At 40.7% G+C, this 19,517-nt stretch overlaps 1 protein-coding gene across 2 annotated transcripts in view; it reads left to right on the top strand.

The window, feature by feature from the left end:
* The window catches only part of gsk3ba (glycogen synthase kinase 3 beta, genome duplicate a), a 47,387-nt gene that overhangs the window by 18,344 nt on the left and 9,526 nt on the right, over positions 1-19,517 (top strand). Inside the window, exons 3-8 of one of the 2 annotated variants that reach the window (XM_047370302.1) lie at positions 3,108-3,191; positions 13,320-13,430; positions 14,475-14,605; positions 16,464-16,570; positions 16,682-16,779; positions 16,884-16,991. In XM_047370302.1, coding sequence (XP_047226258.1) covers positions 3,108-3,191; positions 13,320-13,430; positions 14,475-14,605; positions 16,464-16,570; positions 16,682-16,779; positions 16,884-16,991 — 639 coding nt within the window. The remainder of the gene's footprint in view (positions 1-3,107; positions 3,192-13,319; positions 13,431-14,474; positions 14,606-16,463; positions 16,571-16,681; positions 16,780-16,883; positions 16,992-19,517) is intronic. The other variant, XM_047370303.1, reaches the window with a different exon arrangement.

Genomic DNA, 19,517 nt, shown 5'->3' with positions numbered 1-19,517 from the left:
GCAATATAAAAGATGCACTGCTCAGTGGTCTGTAAAGAAAAATTACTAGAAGGGCTTAAATCCGGATTTACTGGAAAACACATGTAGAATAACAGTCACACATCAGCCCCTGAGGCAGCATCTTTGAACTCTCTTTAATGTTTTGGCAGTACCTTAAAACTCTGATAGTTTTGAATGATTCTGATTAAATGCAGGGATTTTATGCAATTTGGACAATATTTAATAAAAAAAATGTGTATTTCCAGACTTAATTCCTTTTTTATTCTGACCATCAGTCCATCTTTCCATTAGTATGTCTACCCGTTCATCCATCCCTGAGTAAAATGGAAATTTGTTTCTGGAAAAGTTTGGAGAAATTTGACATACGGAATCTGTTAAAACCCATTAAATGTATGTTATATAGACAGTTATTGCTTTAGGTCTGCACTTTAATGGATATATCATTGCTGGTTTATCAATTTTTTTGGGGTCCATTTGCTAGTCTATATAATATTGATGAAACAGACCTTTTCTTCTTTTTTGGGTCAAACCCTAAATGAGTTCAAACTTTAACACAAAAAGATTAAGAAAAACCCCTATCAATTATTAGCCAAGATCCATTTTTGTCTTGTATCCAACATTCACAGGCTGCCCATTAATGTTGCATTAATTGTTATTGATTTACTGTAAATCAAATGCGTATTTAATCATTTTTTCACTTTTCCTTTTCAGTTAAGTTCGACATTGTAGCTCCAAAGTCATTTATTAATTTTCCTTTCTGAAGCCATGATGTATGCAGAATGATGCTGCATGTTTGACGGGCATGTAGCTGAAAGTGCAGATGACAGTTGTTTCAAGATTTGCACCTTTTCTCCAAACAGACATGTATAATACCTTACATAAGTGAGCCATCCGGTAGTTGAGTAAACATAGCAGCAGTGAATGGAAGTGACTGAAAGTCTCACTTTTTCCAGTTTGCGACTTTACATCCATTCAGCATTTTCTCTGGTCATCACTGCATATAAAGTCGTGCACATTCAGGTTTTTTGCCTTCAAAGGCTCCCATTGTGTCAGAAATGTATGTTTTTAAAGTTATCTGCTCTGGAAATCAATGAAAAGGATCAATGAATTGTTAGTGGATTGTAAACTGTTGATATTAGTAGAATAGAATAGAAATATCCTTTTATTGTCCCTCAATTTGGAAATTCAGGTGTACCAGCAGCAACGTGAAAGTCAAATGGAAGCATGCAGATTCACACAAAGGCAAAGAACAAAGAGATTATACAATAAGGACAAATTCCAACATAATACTGTACAGTTTTGAACAACAGCATTACCAAATTAAAGAAATGTGCAGCTGAGTAGGATAATTTAAAAATGTACAAAATGTACACATATAATTCTGTATAAAAATCAAAAGACTATTTACAAAAAAAAGAAAAACTGTAAATAACAGCAGTGGTGTAAACACTTTGTTGGGAGCAGTGATGGTTATAAAGTCGCACAGCTGCTGGCAGGAAGGCTCTGTGATAACGCTCCTTTGTGCACCTAGGATGCATCAGTCCATCACTGAAGGAGCTCTCTAGTTCTGCAACAGCCTTATGTGTTGAGATAACAGTGATGTTGTCTCCCACTCAGTTCTTCTGTCTCCCACCACCTGCTGAATCAAGGGCGCATGCTTGGACAGAGCTGGCCTTTCTGATGTGCTTATCTAACCTCTTCCTCTCAGCTGTAGATAAGACAACACCATAGAAGATGGCTGATGCCACCACAGAGTCAAAAAAGGTCTGCAGGAACCGCCCCCTGTACTCCAAAGGTCTCCTTACCCTACCTGTAAAGAGCAGTGTTGTGACTCCAGTCCGGTTTACTGTTCAGGTGAATACCCAGGTGCTTACAAGGGTCCACTATCTCAATTTCAGTTCCCCGGATGTTCATTGGTGTGGATCTATGCCTGTGGAAATCCACCCCCAGCTCCTTGGTTTTTCCCCGTGTTGATCAGGAGGTGGATCCGCTGGCTCTACAAAGTCCACTGTCTGTACACTGAGTCGTCCTCACCTGTGATATGGTCATTAGACTCTGGCCATCAGAGAACTTCTGCAGATGGCAGCCTGCAGAGTTGAAGGAGAAGTCTGCAGTGTAGAGGAAATACTGCAGTACTTTCATGACGGTCTAAAAGAGAAAGAATATGCTGTTTCATTTGTAAGCAAATTGCTAACAGATTTTGTCGGCTCGAAGTATTTATTTCCACAAAATAGAAAATATTACATAATGAAAACTCTTTATGGACTTGTATTTTCATTTTGTGATTTCACTTCCAGATCGGCAGTGAGCTTAGTTATAGTTCCTGCAGTCCACTGAATACACCCATAAATGGTCTAAATTACAGCGAGTTTTAATATTTGAAGCGTGTTTTGTTTTGAATTGGCACTAGGCCACATGCTCCATTCACGTTGCACGTCACTTCAACTTCAAAGTTGGAATTTTATACAACCAAACTAATTCTAACTTTGTTCATGCTCTAAGCTTCCTCATGTGGTCTTTGGACTGTTTTCTCTGTATCCTGACTAGCCTGCATTTGTTTCTTCTCTACTGGGATTCACGGGAGAAGAGGGAAGGAAAATAGAGATTTGTGCAAAGAATATGACCCTTGATGGAGTTATTGAAGCTTTTTTTATTACTGTAATTCTAGTCCACAGTTAGAAAGGGTCCATGTAAACCGTTACTTCCTGTGGGGATACGTTTTGCTTATCTCTAGTGTTTACGTTTGGGTTCTGCGGCCTCTCAAACTATCTTTGTTGAAACATTTTTCCTCAGAATGTTCTTTGTCAGTCACAAATGGTATTTTATGACACTTTTGGTGCCTTTAACTGAGCTAAAACTCATGCCTTTCATGTTTTAAGTTGTGGGTTATGGTTTTCTAGAATGTTTATGCTTATTCAACTCTACTGCAGTGACATGAAACAGTTCCAACTCTGTGTTGTGTAAATATCCATAAAAGGGCTCCCTGTTTTAGTGTGTTTCTGGTTTCATTGCAAACTGCAGACTTAATCAAAGACGTATTACAATAAACATGCCTGGTACTTCAACCTGACTTTTCTGCATTGTAATGTTTTTTTTCTTGCCCTCAGAATCGTGAGCTGCAGATCATGAGGAAGCTGGACCACTGCAACATAGTCCGCCTGCGCTACTTCTTCTACTCCAGTGGAGACAAGGTCGGTTACAGATGGATATTTTGGTTCCCATTCATCTTCTTGAGAAATCTAGTTTAATTTTTGTGTATGATCCTTAAAGGAGCAGCACTTCTGTAGTGTCAGCTGTCAGAGGAGTTGCCGTGCATGACTCATGCCGTGCTTTATGTGCATGTTGCTTCTTCACGGTTACGAAGGAAGAAAGATAAATTCATTATAATTGAAATTGATATATGCCTCTAAAGATTTCAGAATATTTAAAACCACCTCCTCAACTTCGCTTTTCATTCTGTTTTTTTTTTTTTTTAGCTATATTTGGTTCTTGTTGATGTAAAAACATTTGAAACTAAATTGATTTTTTTCAATGTAAATTTGCATTTTTCTTTACTCCTTACTGGTTGTTCTTTTAGAAATGAGACACAAATTTAATATACAGTGCGATGCAAAAGTATATACACCCCTAAAGTTTTCACATTTGTTCACCACAGACTTTGAGGTACATTATTTGGATTTTTTGTGATAGACCAGCATAAAGTAGTACTTAACTGTGAAGTGAAAGGAAAACGATACACGGTTTTCCAAGTTTTTGACAATTAAAACACTAAAACTGTCATGCATGTGTGTTCAGCCCACTTTACTCTTATACCTCTAAAGTGCAGTACAACGCAGTTAGTAGTTACCCAACTATTAAATACAGTCAACCTATGTTTCATTTAATCTCAGTATAAATCCAGCAGTTCTGTAAAGGCCTCTGAGGTTTGTTAAAGAACTTTAATGAACAATCAGGATCATGAAGACCAAGGAACACTGCAGACTGGTCAAGGATGAAGTTCTGAAGATGTTTTAATTCAGGGTTAGGTTCTAAAACATCTTTTGCCTTTTAAAATCACACGTAGCGTTTCAGTTAACCATTTGAAGGAGCATGGCACAACTTTCAAACATGGCTCTCCGTCCAACCTTACAGGCTGGGCAAGAAGAGCTTTTATCGTAGAAGCAGCCAAGAGGACAATGTGCTAACCCTGGAGGAGCTGCAGAGATCCATAGCTGAGGGGAGAGTAACATTTTTCACGAGCCATGTAAGGGGCACAGCAAACATGTTAAAGGTGCTCCAGATTTTAACCTTTGGGCCTGCGTGCAGAATGGTACGTGTGTCGGCAAACTAACATTATACGTCAAACTGAATAAACAATCCCCACAGTGAACTATGGTGATGGCAGCATGATGCTGTGGGAATTCTTTTCTTCACCAGAATCACAGAAGCTGTTCAGAGTTGAAGAGAAGGTTTATGGAGCTGAATACAAGGCAGTCCTGTAAAGCCTGTTAAAGGCTGCCAAAGCTTTGGGACTGGCATGGAGGTTCACCTTCCAACTGGGCAACAACCCTAAACATACAGCCAGAACTACAATGAAATGGCTTAGATGAAAGCATATTCATATGTTAAAATTGCCTAGTCAAAGTCCAGAACTAAATTTAAGTGGGACTCTGTGGCAAGACTTGAAAATTTGCGGCTTCCCACCTAATCTGACTAAGGTGAGCCGTTTTGCTAGTAAGAATGCGCAAAACCTATTTCTAGTCATGCTGACCTGATTCTCACTGCTGCAGTCACACAAACACAAACACACACCCACTTGGGTTTTTCAATCCTTATGGGGACTTTGGATTGAGTTCTATTCATTTTTCATTCATTTTCCCCCGTTGGGACCACGCTTTAGTCCCCTCAAGGAGCGGTGGGTTCTCAAAAATATTATATTTTCAGAAAATGGCCCTCATCATGTAACAAAAACAAACACACATGTTATAATAATATTAAGCCAGGTTATATCCCACTAATAAAATCTATATCTTTATATGATGAGGCGGATTATAAAACATAAACTTTTGAATATCTTTAATTCTAATGCAACCACTATAATAACTGGACTTGCTGTGGGTCATTTAAATTATGATTTTCATTTTCAGGAACTCTCAACATTTGATTTAACGTTGATGCTCTAAACCGAATACTTTGTGTCAGTTAGCAGACTTGTTCTCTGCCTGACTCGCAGCCTGTCTGACAAATTCAACAGTGTATACACAGTCCATCGAGACAGGAAGGTCACCTCCTTTGTCTTGCCTGCTATTTCTGTCAACCTGTGGGGGGTCTCCTGGAGACTGAAAGGCTGGAAGGTGTCATTCAGCCTTCTGACAAACAGGCCCGCAGAGGTCTGCGTGTCAAATATAGACACACATGGACTTGGCACACATGCTGCAGGGATTATACCCATGACACTGTGGTCAGGAATGCTCCTCTGCAGCACACCGACTGAAGTTAAAGGAAAGCTGTGAAGATTATAAGGTTGTGAGTTAGAGTTGAGGATTAATGGAAAGAAAGCTGACTGAGAGATGTTTAGGGGACATAACTTTGTAAGACTGTGGGGCTGTTGGTTAATTATAGATTTACTCTAGCTGCCTGCTCTGTCCTTTAAGCCCCACCTCGGCTCTTCCTCTTACCTAATGTGCCCAGTGACCTCTGGGAATACATGGGTAATAATTTATTTGCAGAGGCTGTTACACCGGAAAGTATTCACAGCGCGGCACTTTTTCCACATTTAGTTATGTTACAGCCTTATTCCAAATGGTATCAAATTCATCTCTTTTCTTAAAATTCTACACATAATACCCAATCATGACAACGTTTGAGATTGTTGCAAATTTATTACAAATAGAAAACTAAGAAATCACATTTACGTAAGTATTCTTAGCCTTTGCCTAATACTTGGATCCATTTTTGGCAGCAATTACAGCCTCGAAGCTTTTTGAATATGATTCCACAAGATTAGCACACATATCTTCAGGCAGTTTCGCATATTCTCCTGCACAGTACATCTCCAGCTCCATCAGGTTGGATATGCACAGGCAGTTTCAGACCTCTGCAGAGATGTTAAGTCAGATTCAAGTCTGGACTCTGGCTTGGGCACTCCAGGGCATTCAGAGAGTGGTTCTGAAGCATCCTTTGAGGTCTAGGCCATCTGCTTTGGGTCATTGTCCTGCTGAAAAATGAACCGTCGCCCAAGTATGAGGCCAAGAGCACTCTGGAGCATGTTTTCATCCAGGATATTTCTGTACATCACTGTATTCATCTTTCCCTCTATCCTGACTATACTGCCAGTTCCTGCTGCTGAAAAACATCACCATAGCATGATGCTGCCACCACCATGCTTCACTACAGGGATGGTTATGGTCTGGTGATAATTGGTACCTGGTTTCCTTCAAACATGAAGTCTGGCATTCACACCAGAGTACAGTATTTGTTTAGTCAGACCAGAGAGTCCTTCAGGTGCCTTTTGGGAACTCCAGATGGGCTGCCATGTGCCTTTTTTAAAGGAGTGGCTTTCATCTGGTCACTCTACCATACAGGCCTGATTGGTGGATCTCTCCTCAGAGGAACGCTGGAGCTCTGACAGAGTGACCAGGGGGTTCTTGGTCCCTCCCTGGCTAAGGCCCTCCTCCACTGATCGCTCAGTTTAGATGGCGGGCCAGCTCTAGGAAGAGTCCTAGTGGTTCCAAACTTCATTATTAATGTATCCTCCTTCCCCCAGATTTGTGTCTCAAGACAATCCTGTCTCAGAGATCTACAGACAATTCCTTTGACTTCATGCCTGGTGTTTGCGCTCTGACAGGCACTGTCCACTGGGAGACCTTACATAAACAGCCTTTCCTAATCATGTCCAGTTAACTGAATTTACCACAGGTGGACTCCATTTAAGCTGTAGAAACATCTCAAGGATGATCTGTAAAAGCAGTATGCACCTCAGCTCAATTTGGAGCTTCATGGCAGAGGCTGTGAATACTTATGTAAATGACATTTCTTATTTTTCTTTTTGTACAATCTCAAATAAATTCTTCTTTCACAATGACATAATGGGGTATTGTGTGTGGTATTTTCAGAAAAGATTAATGTGATACCATTTGGAATAAGGCTGTAACATAACCAAATGTAGAAAAAGTGCAGTGCTGTGAATACTTTATGGATGTACTGTATGTCAGATACAATCCGCCAACATCTTAAGTTTAGTTTTACTGTGACACTAAATTTGTTCCTTTTTCTCTCAAATTAATTTCACCCTCATCCGTTTAAATGCAGTTGTGCCGTGTTGCTTTTCCTGTCCTCATTTATTTCCCCCTTCTCCCCCTTCATTGTATCACTTGGCTAATTATGGAGACTGGCACCATGTTGTTGGTATGGGGATTTACCACCCATAGAGCCTAGAGTGGGGGCAGAAATAAGCAAGGGAGGGCTAGTGGAGTGGACAAAAGGTGAAGTCACAGCTTAGAGGATAGATGGAAACTTACAGACAGGCTGATGGATGGATGGGCTCTTTAATAAGAAGACCCTGAGAAGAAATAACATGAAGTGTAGGTGTTGTACGAATCCTGAAGTGAGACTTCACACTGGATGCATCTTTCAGAGAATCAAGTGTCAGACACCACTGCCACAGCTGTCATTATCTGCACAGGTAGTCTTATGCAATTGCTGACATGTGGCGTTCCCGAGGGACACGGTGTGCTTCAGCTTTTACCCTTTAACCTCTTGTATAATACAATTAAAACGAAGGCCACTGTTCCAAACAGTGTGGGCTGTAAGCAAATAGTTGCTTGACTTTAACCTCTTGAGAAAAAGAGTTTTCAATGCAGCATTAAAGTGGAACAGTTGCCCTCCACTTAGTCTGCTTACAGTCACACATCTCAATTCTCTCACGTACAAAAGTGCACAATGGAAAGATTTTTACCAGCCTGTTTTAGGTAGAAGGGATCAGATTTTTATGAAACAATAAAAAGTAAGTTTTAGATTTAGGAATCAGTTTGATTAAGGAAAGTTCCCACAGCTGGAGGAACATTTCTCCTAAGTCTCACCAGGTCTGTGTGTTGCTTGTGCTCATCCCAAATTATTTGTGGCAAAGCTGTTATTTGAAAATTAAATGTAGTGTTAAATTGCAATTAAACATCTTTTTGCATCCAGTGGCACGTTGCAGACAGTGTTTTTTTTTAAATGTTTTACCCCATTATTGTCTATACCACGACACAAAACGTTGGCACCACTCAATGACTGGCGACAATTCTTGTTTCTGAGACTCGGGGATTTTTTTTCTCAATACCTTTAAAATAAAAATTCTGATTAACAACAAAATAGAGCATTTAGGCACAATTTTGCCAACTTGGGAATTATTGACAGAATTGGCAAACATGTTCAGTGTTTTCCCTACCCCACCTAGCGGCAACATGTCTAGCCAGCCCCTTATGAAAATCACGACATGGATTACATTATTAAGTATCTGTATGTATACCAATTTACTGTGGCGAGAGAGCAACTCTGTTGTTTCCCACTTATGGTGGAAAGATATGTCTTGATGCCATAAAACAGATGCTTGTCTAACAGGATTAGGCAAAACCTGTTTCTTGCGGAGTATGACTTCACCCTAGAACCAGGCACTGTAATGGTAGTTCTAAAAAATCTGACCCGCTGTACTTATGGCTGCTGGAGCTAGAGCAGTGAGTCCTAACCAGGGGTACACATACCCCTAGTGGTATGAGAACACATTGCAGGGGGTACATGGGAACATTTTTATATTTTATTTCCAAGATGATGAGTAAATATCCTCAGTTAGAGATAATTCTTGGATGTGTGATGCTTTATTATGACCCAGGTGCAAATACACCTTGCTTTTATCAACCAAAAGGCACAATAAAACAACTACAGGTGGGAAAGACTAGAGCAGCGGTGTCATTGTTGTTCACCTGCACAACGCTCTGCTGAGCAGCAGCAGGGCTAACTCTCCTACTCCTGGTACCTATGGTGAAGGTACAAGTACACAAAATAGCCAAATGTTTCATGCCCTGCCTCTGACGCGCAGCTAAAGTCCAGTCACCACCGAATAAAAGTTTTTGACCTGGCTTGGCTGTCAGAGGTGAAAGAAATTCCCCAGCTCTATAAAACTGAGCTTGGCAATTAGATACATGATGGATGGATGGATAGATGATAGATAGACAATGTAAAAAGATTGAAAGATGGAAAGAGACAGAAACACATAAAAAAAAAACAGTAGCCATTTTATTCATACTACAAGAGGAAATGAAGTGGAGGAAAATGTATGCAAGCAAGAGCATAGACCATCCATGCCTAGAATGTACCTTATAGACTTATATAGATCTTATAGTGTCGCTGCCTTGGCAGATTGTCAGCACATTCTAATCCTTCCCCATCTAATGTCACGCTGCTCACCACTAGTGAAAGCTCATTTTTTTTATTTTCCAATTGGATTATCAGCTATGCAAGAATTTTTGTCAAAGGACCAAAATCAAACTGACTCATAAAGAGTGGGGATAGTAATGTGCTTATTACACACCAGATTAGACCCGCCGACACCTAGAAAATACATCTACAGAATATTAATGCAATTCATGGAGCATCATAAAATAAACGTAATATTGTTGGCCAGAATGGATTAGTTGATGGTTTTCTTGTATGTTTTTACTTACAAGAAAACATACAATAAAACCATCGGATTTAGTGACCTGTAAGAGCTGCATGTAGAGGTGATAAAGTATGAACCAACGTCTGTGTGAAATTATTCATACCCCCGGCATGCTTTAAAACTATTTTCATTCGGCCAACATTTCTAAGTTAACGAAGCGGATTGTATCAACTTTGTAGCAATCATTTCTTCTGAACAAGCAAGTTGCCAATCTGGACAGTTTATTGCATTGAATTGTTAACTTTGCAGCAATCCCTCAAAGAAGCTTGGTCAGCATTTGCGACAATCTGCTGCGACAGACTGGGGGTTTGAAAAGACAGAACAGACACACAAAACTGAGAAGCTCTCATCCAGGAGGACTTTCTATGTGAAACAGAAGCTGAACAGATCAGCTATGAAGCAGTATTAAAATCTGTGGGATCAACAGAGACGCTGTGTCGGGGGTAAACTTACATGAAGAGGGAAAACAAATTATTTATACTTTCTCAGCAATTGTTAGAAAAATATTTATTGGCATTACAGCAAACCAAACCCATTTTTTTAATAATGACTGACCCTCTTTTTACATGGTTGCACAATTATTTTAACACATAAGATTATTATTATAAGATTATTTTATCTTTGGTGATGAGCTCCAACGGTATGAGGTTGGCAGGCCTCCTTGACATCACCCTGATATTTAGCTCCATCCACTGATTTTCTGTCTGATTCAAGTCCAGACTTTGGTGGGGCTACTCAGAAATGTTCATATGACCTCCAGTCAAAAGAATCAGGTTGGTAAAATGTTTAAAAATACTTTAAGCCTAAATCTACCTGGGCTATTAATACGTTTGGGGTTAACTGTAAATATTGCCTTGCCCATGGACATTTGTATATGTGGCGGGAGGAATCTGCAGCCTTCCGATTGCCAGACCCAAGCCACCTCCGCTATCATGCAACTGTTTTCACAACTAGTTATTTTAAATGAAGAGATGTCTTGAAATGTGGGGTTTCCGATGGCCACAGCCCTGTCAGCCTTTATTCCAGACATGTATTCAGATGTTAATAGACAGAATGTGGCTGAGCAGCACTGCCTCGGGTTAATCAGTGAGGTCTATCGAGCTGGTAGGGTAGGCACAGGATTAACTTCTAGACACTAAGAGACGAGTTAATGGCAGTGTCCTCTGCACATGTTTAGTAACTTATACTTAGACACAACGTGTCGACTCATTCATCGTCTGTCCTCATGATCTCACACTCATTAACATGTGCTGCTGTGCTCATTTTTCTAATCCTATGGATTTCAGTGTGCTCCCTGAGGGCTGACTTATCGAAGGTGTCAGTGAGCACAACCACAACTGCTGAAATAAGCTGTGCAAGCTGTGTACTATCGGCCACACAGATTCCATCCTGCCTTTAGGAAAGTGTAGTTGGAGATAGTTATTGATAGAAAACTTACCCAGTTGTTCAGGTGGCTGCAGGCATTTTTCCCCCCAAAATTAGATGCATTGTTATTTAGCTGGGAGTGAACAAGGAGCCAATCAGGGCTTTGCATGGCAATCCCTCTGGGAAGAAGCCAAGGAAGTGGCTTTGCAAGACAGGAAGTGAGTCATTGCTGTTGCTAGGCTAAATATAGCATTGATGGCACTAGCAGATGGCGGAACAGGCTCCCCAGACATGCATACATGCTTGGAGAGGAAACATGCTGACTGCCAGGGAGTGAACATGATTGTAGAAAATGTTTATTTCATCTACAGGTTGTCTTGTCTCTAGATATGTCTGAGTTCTTGGGCACTTCAGTCCATTCACTCACCATTTAACCCACAGCTCTGTCTAGTAATCACATAGGGGAGAAACATGTGGTGTCCAATACAGAGACAGCAGTGTTAGATTCCTTTGAGCTACGTAGATCACATGTTAGCATCTCTATAGATTGATCTTTCTTTCCACAGATCCATCAGTGTATTATAGGAGTACTCACTGAAAATCAGATACTCTATTTCAGGTTCTAGGAGCCTTTCCTAAGAGTTTTCCCACGTTGTTTTCCTGTTATCTTTTACCTGCAGAATGTTGTGACATTTCGAAAAGCCATGTGACTCATATTACCCGACAGTATTCATGATGTTTTGACAGCTCCATAGTCAAACTGGCATTAAAAAATACTGTAATTTACAAAAAACTAATTCGCTGGTGACACCTTTTTCCCCTAATGACTTCCGGGGTCCATTTAAAAACACAGAATAATGTGGGATTAATTAATATGTGGACGTAATCCATCACACATGGATTGTTCCCAACAACAACTTTTCCCAAGCTTTGCGATGATGTTCACAATGAAAGAACTGTGGCGGAGAACTTATTGGTCACTGCAGCTTTTGATTCATTTGTCTGATGCTACCTGCTCAGCCGAGGTTTAACTCTTACAGCGGAGTTGAACGTTTGTCCATCAACTGAACAAAAGCATTCGTCTGAGAGTGTTATGTTTAAAGCAAACTGCAAAAATGTCTGAAATAGGACCGTTCTTTAATTTCTCCCCTAACTCATTTAGGAATGGGAGTTTGTCCGGGGTCACCCCTGGCCAAATGATGGTAAATTTTATTAAGTGGTTCGTTTTCAGCAGAAGAGAATGATATTTGTGTACTAATTTCTGCAATTATTTAGCTTGAAATGTGCATTGTTACCCACAATAAATGTGCTGCGCAAAAATGTTACAACCCAAATTGAGTAATTTCAATGTAAATAAGCTAGTGTGTGTATATATAGGTTGGAAACAACTTCAGCTTCATATATATATATGAAGCTGAAGTTGTTTCCAACCTCAGAGGAATCGTGACAGTCGTGGTTGTTGTATCGACCAACAAAATTGATTAATTATCTGGCTGTCAGCATGAGATGCCAGTTATTTCACAGCAGTACACCGAGCTGACAGACGTGTACCGCAGATCCAGGCTGGGGGCTGGTCAGGGGTCTTACTAAGTGGTTGAAAGACATGCAGGGAGCTGATGCTCAGGATGAATATAAAGCAGACGGATATCTTCCTTTCAGTGCTGTTAGGAGACATAAGGATATAGAAAACCATTAAAGAGTAAGCAGTTAAGTAGGAAAATAGACACCCCTGCTGTTCTATCACCTACTGTTACATTTCAGACTGAAGGGTAGTTTTCATTTATTAGTCTCCATCAATTGTCTAATGGCTTGGTTTTGGCCAGCTCAGATGTTGCACTGAGAGGAAATAGGAAGTCCAACAACAACTGGATGGTGAACCTTCACGTACAGTGACGTGTGCACCCCCCAACCCCCTCCCTGTACTCCCACCGCCCTCCAACGCTTGCTTCGTTCAAACCACTTAACAAGCAAATGATATCGTTGTTCACCACCGCTGATGAAGCTCAGGCTGCTGTGACGCACGGTTTGGTGTTTCCTGCCCTCCGGGGAGATACAATGGATTCCCATTTAGGATGTGAAAATCTTTTAGATCAGCTTCTGACTGGCAGCAGAAACAGATAACACACTGAAGATTTTAATAGGCAACTGAGAAATGCCTGGGTGGGATTTTACATTGTTAATATAGATTTTTAATATTTGCCTGTTTGGTTTTCTGATTTATTTAGACATCATGAGTTTTAACCGAAGTTTCCTTGTTTTTCCTTCTCCTTAACAGAAGGACGAGGTGTATTTGAATCTGGTTTTGGACTACGTTCCTGAGACCGTCTACCGAGTGGCCAGACACTACAGCCGAGCCAAACAGACGCTGCCCATGGTTTATGTTAAGGTATATATATAACGGAGGTGGTGTTTTCAGGATTATCAAAGCAAGACGAGGCGCACTTTGCTCAAATTCAGAGACTCTAAAGGGAAGATCCTAAACCCCAGCTGTTATTTTTCAATAATCTGCTAATATTCCTTTATTCTTCGCATTAATGCACTTTTACTGCTATGATCTCCTTTGTTTTGAACCATATGATTGTAATGTATTTCAAGCCTAGATGACGTTTGGTGTTGCACAAGTTTTGAATCTATCTCAGTTCCCAAAAAACATTTTGATAATGGAGTTTAAATACAAAATAAAGGATTTTCTCTAAAATTATCTGTTGGTTAACTCAGAATAAGACAGAGGGCTGTATAGCCGTGTGTGTTTGTCTATCAATTTCAATACCTAGACACAGAACAAACTTTTCTAGAATTTTCTAGGGTCTGTAACAGTGTGAAAAATTATTTTACATAAACCAGAAAGCACAGTTAAAAATACAAATACAGATAAAATACATACAACAAGGACAGCAATGTACATAATCAGTTCTTAGATTCAAGGTTCTGGAAACAAAACTTCGTTTGTAAGTACTTTCCGTGTGTACCATAGTTTACTTGTTTCTCTTGAACTTAATCTTATTTTATCTAAATAATTTGTGTAACAGAAAATATGGCTAAGGTCAGAACTTAAAGACAACAAAATCAGCAAAAGTTGGATCCATCTCATCTGTTTTAACTAAGGTTTGCCTTTTTAATCTGTTCTTTCCATTAAAACTAATAAAATCTACACAAATCAGTTTGAATTTATTTCCCTGTCATCCACATCAGTTGTTACATATTGATTCAACACTTTCAACTTTACAGTTGATGAAACGTGTCTGGTTGCATCTCTCCTCTGCACCGGTTTGTTCCTTTTTATAAAGACAGTGTCACTGGGTGATAAAATGTCCTGCGCTTGACCTGACATGACCTGTGTGCTTTTCTCCCCCTGCTATGAGCCTTGTAATGACAGGTGTCTGCTTGTTCTGCAGTTTTAACCTGTCTCTGCATCTCCTTCCCTGTGTAGTTGTACATGTACCAGCTGTTCCGGAGCCTGGCCTACATCCACTCGTTTGGGATCTGCCACCGGGACATCAAACCCCAGAACCTGCTGCTCGACCCGGAGACGGCCGTGCTCAAGCTCTGCGATTTTGGCAGGTGAGACCCAGCACGCCTATTTTGGGTTATAAATGCGTCAGCAAATCCTTTTAAATAAAAAAGGCTTTAAAAAGGCTTCATCTAGCTATTTGTTTACTTGTGTAAAAAAATGGCTCCAGACAATTTAATCACAAGACTTTCAGTCTACATCTGATTGCAGCACATCTGCAGCATGTTAAACTGCAGAGACGGTGTTGGGGTTTAAATTGATCTGCCTGTTTTATGCCACTGAGTCAGCAACGGAGGCAGTCCCAGACCCATATTGGCATTTATGTGTGAAGTGGGGGGTCGATGGGTGCAGCACGCTGCACTGATCAACAGTGCTGTTGTCACTCAGCTGAGTACACCGCGCCGCCCTGCTCTGTGTAAGTACATACCGAGACGAGCTGCGTCGGCCTGTTTGAATTGCCGGCGTCAATTTAATTTAAAAAACATTTTCTTAACAGCCACAAGCTGCAGCAAATGTATGTGAAAACCTAACAAATAAAGATGCACGATATTCTGGGACAGTAAAACCACCAAGGCTGATGTGGGCAAGAATTAGCTGGGCTTTTTTACTGTTTTCCACACCTGAATACGCCTGTAGAGTATAAAATACTGTTGTCTCCTGAAGGGTTTCTTTACATTTTCCTCAGTTAAAATGATAAAATCCCAAATTCTCAGGTCAATATCCAAAACTAGTAGTGTTTCACATTTTAATCATGCATCAAAGATAAAAGTTGTTTTTTGTTTTAGTTCAAAATATGAAATGCTTAAATCTATGTGTAGAAATAGCAAAATGCTGCCTGTTACTGTGATGTGGAAAAGTTGTTGCCCCTTTCTTCTGTTTTTGCCTTCTTGTCACACCTAAGTGTTTCAGATCATCAAATAAATACAAAAAAGATGACCAGAGAGCATATGCTGTCTGTCATGGAGCACTATGGTTCATAACAGGGTATAAATTTCTCACTCATGACTGCACTTTATATTCTCGTGCAAACTGGCCATCTTTATCAACCCGTAGACTCACACATTGGTATGTTTACATCTAAAAAGCTATCCTTGGGCTTCTCACACCCTAATTTATCCACCTACATGTCGCTTAGGCAGTCCAGGACTTTATCTCCTTCAGTGTTCCCTTAGGACCATCAGAACCTGGGGGGGAAAAAGCATTTTTCTTACTCTGCTTCATCAACTTCTGATCGGAAGTTATCCATGTTGATTCCTATGGGACAACTCAAATTTATCTTAAGAAAAATAGTGAAACCTTCCTATTGAGAAACAGTCATTGACATCTATCATTCTGAAATATGGTAAAACACAGTTTCTAAGGCTTTTCACAGTGGGAGCTCTTGTCAACATATGGAGAAAACATGGAACAGCAGTGAAGCTTCCCAGGAGTGGTCGGCCTAACCAAAAATAGGCATTCATCCAGGAAGTCACAAAAGAACCCAGAAGAACATTCAAAGCAGGCCTCACTTGTCTGTTAAGATCCGTGGGGCATTCATGGCGAAACCCACGCTGACCGTTTAAAACAAATAACACCACAAAGGCCCGTCTCACTTTCAGCATTCCCCAAGAGTGTTTCAGGAAAATATTCTGTGGACTGACGAGACAGAAGTGGACCTTATTGGAAGGCGTTCACACCATTACATCTGGTGCATAATATTTCTGGCACTCTAAAAAGTAAAGTAAATCTATTTGAATGATATTAATAGCTGTTTTACTCCTAATTCTTTATTACTATGTCCTTCTGATGCAACCGTTTTAGATCGGTTACAGCAGGGTTATCACGCATCTATATAAATCACACTGGTTTCAGCTTTCTTTTCTTTTGGCAGAAGGTGTTAATCATGATGTGCTTTTATTCTGTGTGCAGTGCGAAACAGCTGGTCCGTGGAGAACCCAATGTGTCCTATATCTGCTCTCGCTACTATCGGGCCCCAGAGCTCATCTTCGGTGCCACTGACTACACCTCCAGCATAGGTAGGGCTACCCCAGATGTCACAGCCGGTCTCTGAGATCGGGCTCTGTAGAGGAAATGTGTTGCAGCGTCTGACCCGTCTTGTCTTTTTGTTGACCCGTCTACTCCTGCAGATGTGTGGTCAGCTGGCTGTGTACTGGCAGAGCTGTTGTTAGGACAACCAATCTTCCCTGGTGACAGTGGGGTGGATCAGCTTGTGGAAATTATTAAGGTAACAAGGAGCCTGATGTACTGGACTCACTGTGCCTTAGCAAGTGTAACTTAGATTTCAGGACTAAATGTTGTTGAGGTTAATGCTTCTCCACGTCTTTTCAGGTTCTTGGTACTCCAACCCGAGAACAGATCCGCGAGATGAACCCCAACTACACTGAGTTCAAATTCCCCCAGATCAAGGCCCACCCTTGGACTAAGGTGAGTCAGCAGGTACAGCAGCACTTTTACTTCTACGTTCTTCTGCTGCCATTTCCCATCATTTTTGTTTTGCCATCAGGTCATCTAACATCCATCTGTCGGAGCTGCATGCTGATTTAATAGCTCCACTTTTAGCTGTTTGGAGTTCAGAAACTCCTTTTTTTATTTAGTTGTTGGTTCACTGATCTTGTGTTTTTATCATTGCATGTTAAGCACCATTTATGCATCAGGTTGTGTGATACATTAACTCACTTGCCTCTTTATTAGGTACACCTTGCTAGTTCTGGGTCCAATCCCTCTTTTCCCTTCAGAGCTGCTTTAATAGGATGACAGTTTTATGCTGATTTCTCAGCAGTGCATCCATGATGCTGATCTCCTGTTAACCACATTCTATAGGTGCTCTGATGGAATGAGATCTGGTGACTATGGAGGTCAACAGTCAACTCATTATCCTGTTCAAGAAACCAGTTTGAGATAAAATGGTTTGTGTCCTGTTCCATTAACCAGCTGGAAGTAGGCATCAGAGCGTGGGTAAACTGTGGCCATAAAGGGATGGCTGTTGGGTTCACATGATGCTTATTTTGTTAACAGCGCCTTCACACCAAACAATCGCAATGCTTTGTCTTGTGCCAGAGTCCAGTTTCTGGAGAAGATTAGCCAGTGTGGACCTATTCCGGACCCTTAAATGGACCCTGGCACGATTACAACTGCTGGTCTCGGCACAGTTTATCCGGACCCCAGAGCAATTTGTTGCAATGTGAATGCATGCCAGACCAGCGTACCAAAAGCAGGAGGAGATAATGTAACGTTAGAGCACCTCATTTGAGTAGAAGAAGAGGAAGAACAAAGTAAGAGCGCAAATCCAAAGACGAAAGAGTTTGAAAATGTCTTGTTGGACTACGTCAAGTAGTGAAGAGGTGGAGGCGCACAACTACATTTGAACACCAAAGTAGCAACAGAAATCCAGATTAGATGGACTTTCTTCTTCTGGCTTTTTTTTCTTCTCAATCAGGACTGGAGCAGTACTGCTCCCGAAACAATCCATTGCAACTGTCTGACTTTGTTTGGGCTGGTTTAAAAAACTCTGTGTGAAGGCAAATCGGACCACTTTTACCAATCTGAACTGGACCAGCAGTGTGAATAAAAAGCACCCAAATTGTGGCATGGAAATATCCCATTCACCATTACACCACAAACCTAAACCATTGATACAAAGCAGGATGGATCCATGTTTTCATGTTGTTTACTACAAAATCTGAATTTTGTGACTCATCAAACCAGGCAACATTTTTCCAATCTGGTCTTGCCCCGTTTTGTGCGCCTGTGTGCAATGTAGCCTCCGTGGTCCACTGCTGCTGTAGCTCATCTGCTTCAAGGTTTTATGTGTTGTCCATTCAGAAATGGTATTCTACCTACCTTGGTTGTAACAGTCTATAAACCAGAGAGATAGTTGTGTGTGAAAATCCCAGGAGATTATACAACCATGCCATGTTCAAAGTCACTTAAATCCCTTATTGTCCCCATTTTGATGCTCAGTTTAGTCTTCTTCACCACACCTAGATCTCTCAATGCATTAAGTTGCTGCCATGTGACTGGCTCAATTGCTATTTGTGTTAAAAAGCAATCACACAGGTGTACCTAATAAAGTGGCAGGTGAATGTTTGTGCTTTGATATTAAGCCTGCTTCTCTGTTGTCTTGCTCAGTTTTGGCTGTTTTTGGCATCACGTATACAGCATTTTGCAGAACCTTGACTGTATTGAGCAAAAAGTCTTGAGTCGTCCCAAATGCATTTTAGCTTCAATGAGACAAGACTTTCTTTTAAGTGTTCAAAAAATGTTTCCTCAGACTTTTTAAAAGGCTTTTAGAGTTTTTCTGGGGGGCTATGCTGCTCTTTCTCTAATGTTCAGGAAAGTTTGCTTTTAAAGACTCATGACGCCTTTATTTGTGAAATCTATAAAGAATATCAAGTAGAAAACTGTTTGAAAAAAAATGTAAAATAGTATTTAGCATCAACAAGGTACAATTCACTGACGTCCTCCTATGTAGTAGATGATCAGCTAAGGGAAGATGCATCTCTCAGCTCCAGTATCAAATCTTTTAGCTTTAAACTTGAAAATCTGGGGAGGTTGGTGTTTGGTCCTAGTCTTTTCCAGGTCTGCATAAATATTGAAAACGGCAAAGTATAGAAAAAAATGTTTGTTCCTAGACGAACATGAACACAGCATCGCAGGCACAAGAGCGTAATGACGTCGGTAGCTGCTGGTACCGTCAACAAAGCAAACATAGCTGATAGAAAGCGCTCAAAAGTATGCGATGCAGGTTACGCTCGCTGCAATACTTGTGACGCGAAGTGCAGGCTCAGCGGCGGGAATACTTCTCATCTGAGGAAGCACCTGGTGAAGAGTGCACAATTTTCGTCGGCCTCAGATCACCGGATCATCAGATTCGGCACCGGTAGCACGCCTGCATCCGTTAGCGATTCGTCGTCTGCAGCCAGCAACATGGGAGAAGAAATGTTTGAAACAACTGGATGTTGT

Source organism: Girardinichthys multiradiatus, chromosome 7, assembly GCF_021462225.1.
Source record: "Girardinichthys multiradiatus isolate DD_20200921_A chromosome 7, DD_fGirMul_XY1, whole genome shotgun sequence".
Taxonomy (NCBI): Eukaryota; Metazoa; Chordata; class Actinopteri; order Cyprinodontiformes; family Goodeidae; genus Girardinichthys; species Girardinichthys multiradiatus.
This window is presented reverse-complemented; position numbering and strand designations above follow the sequence as displayed.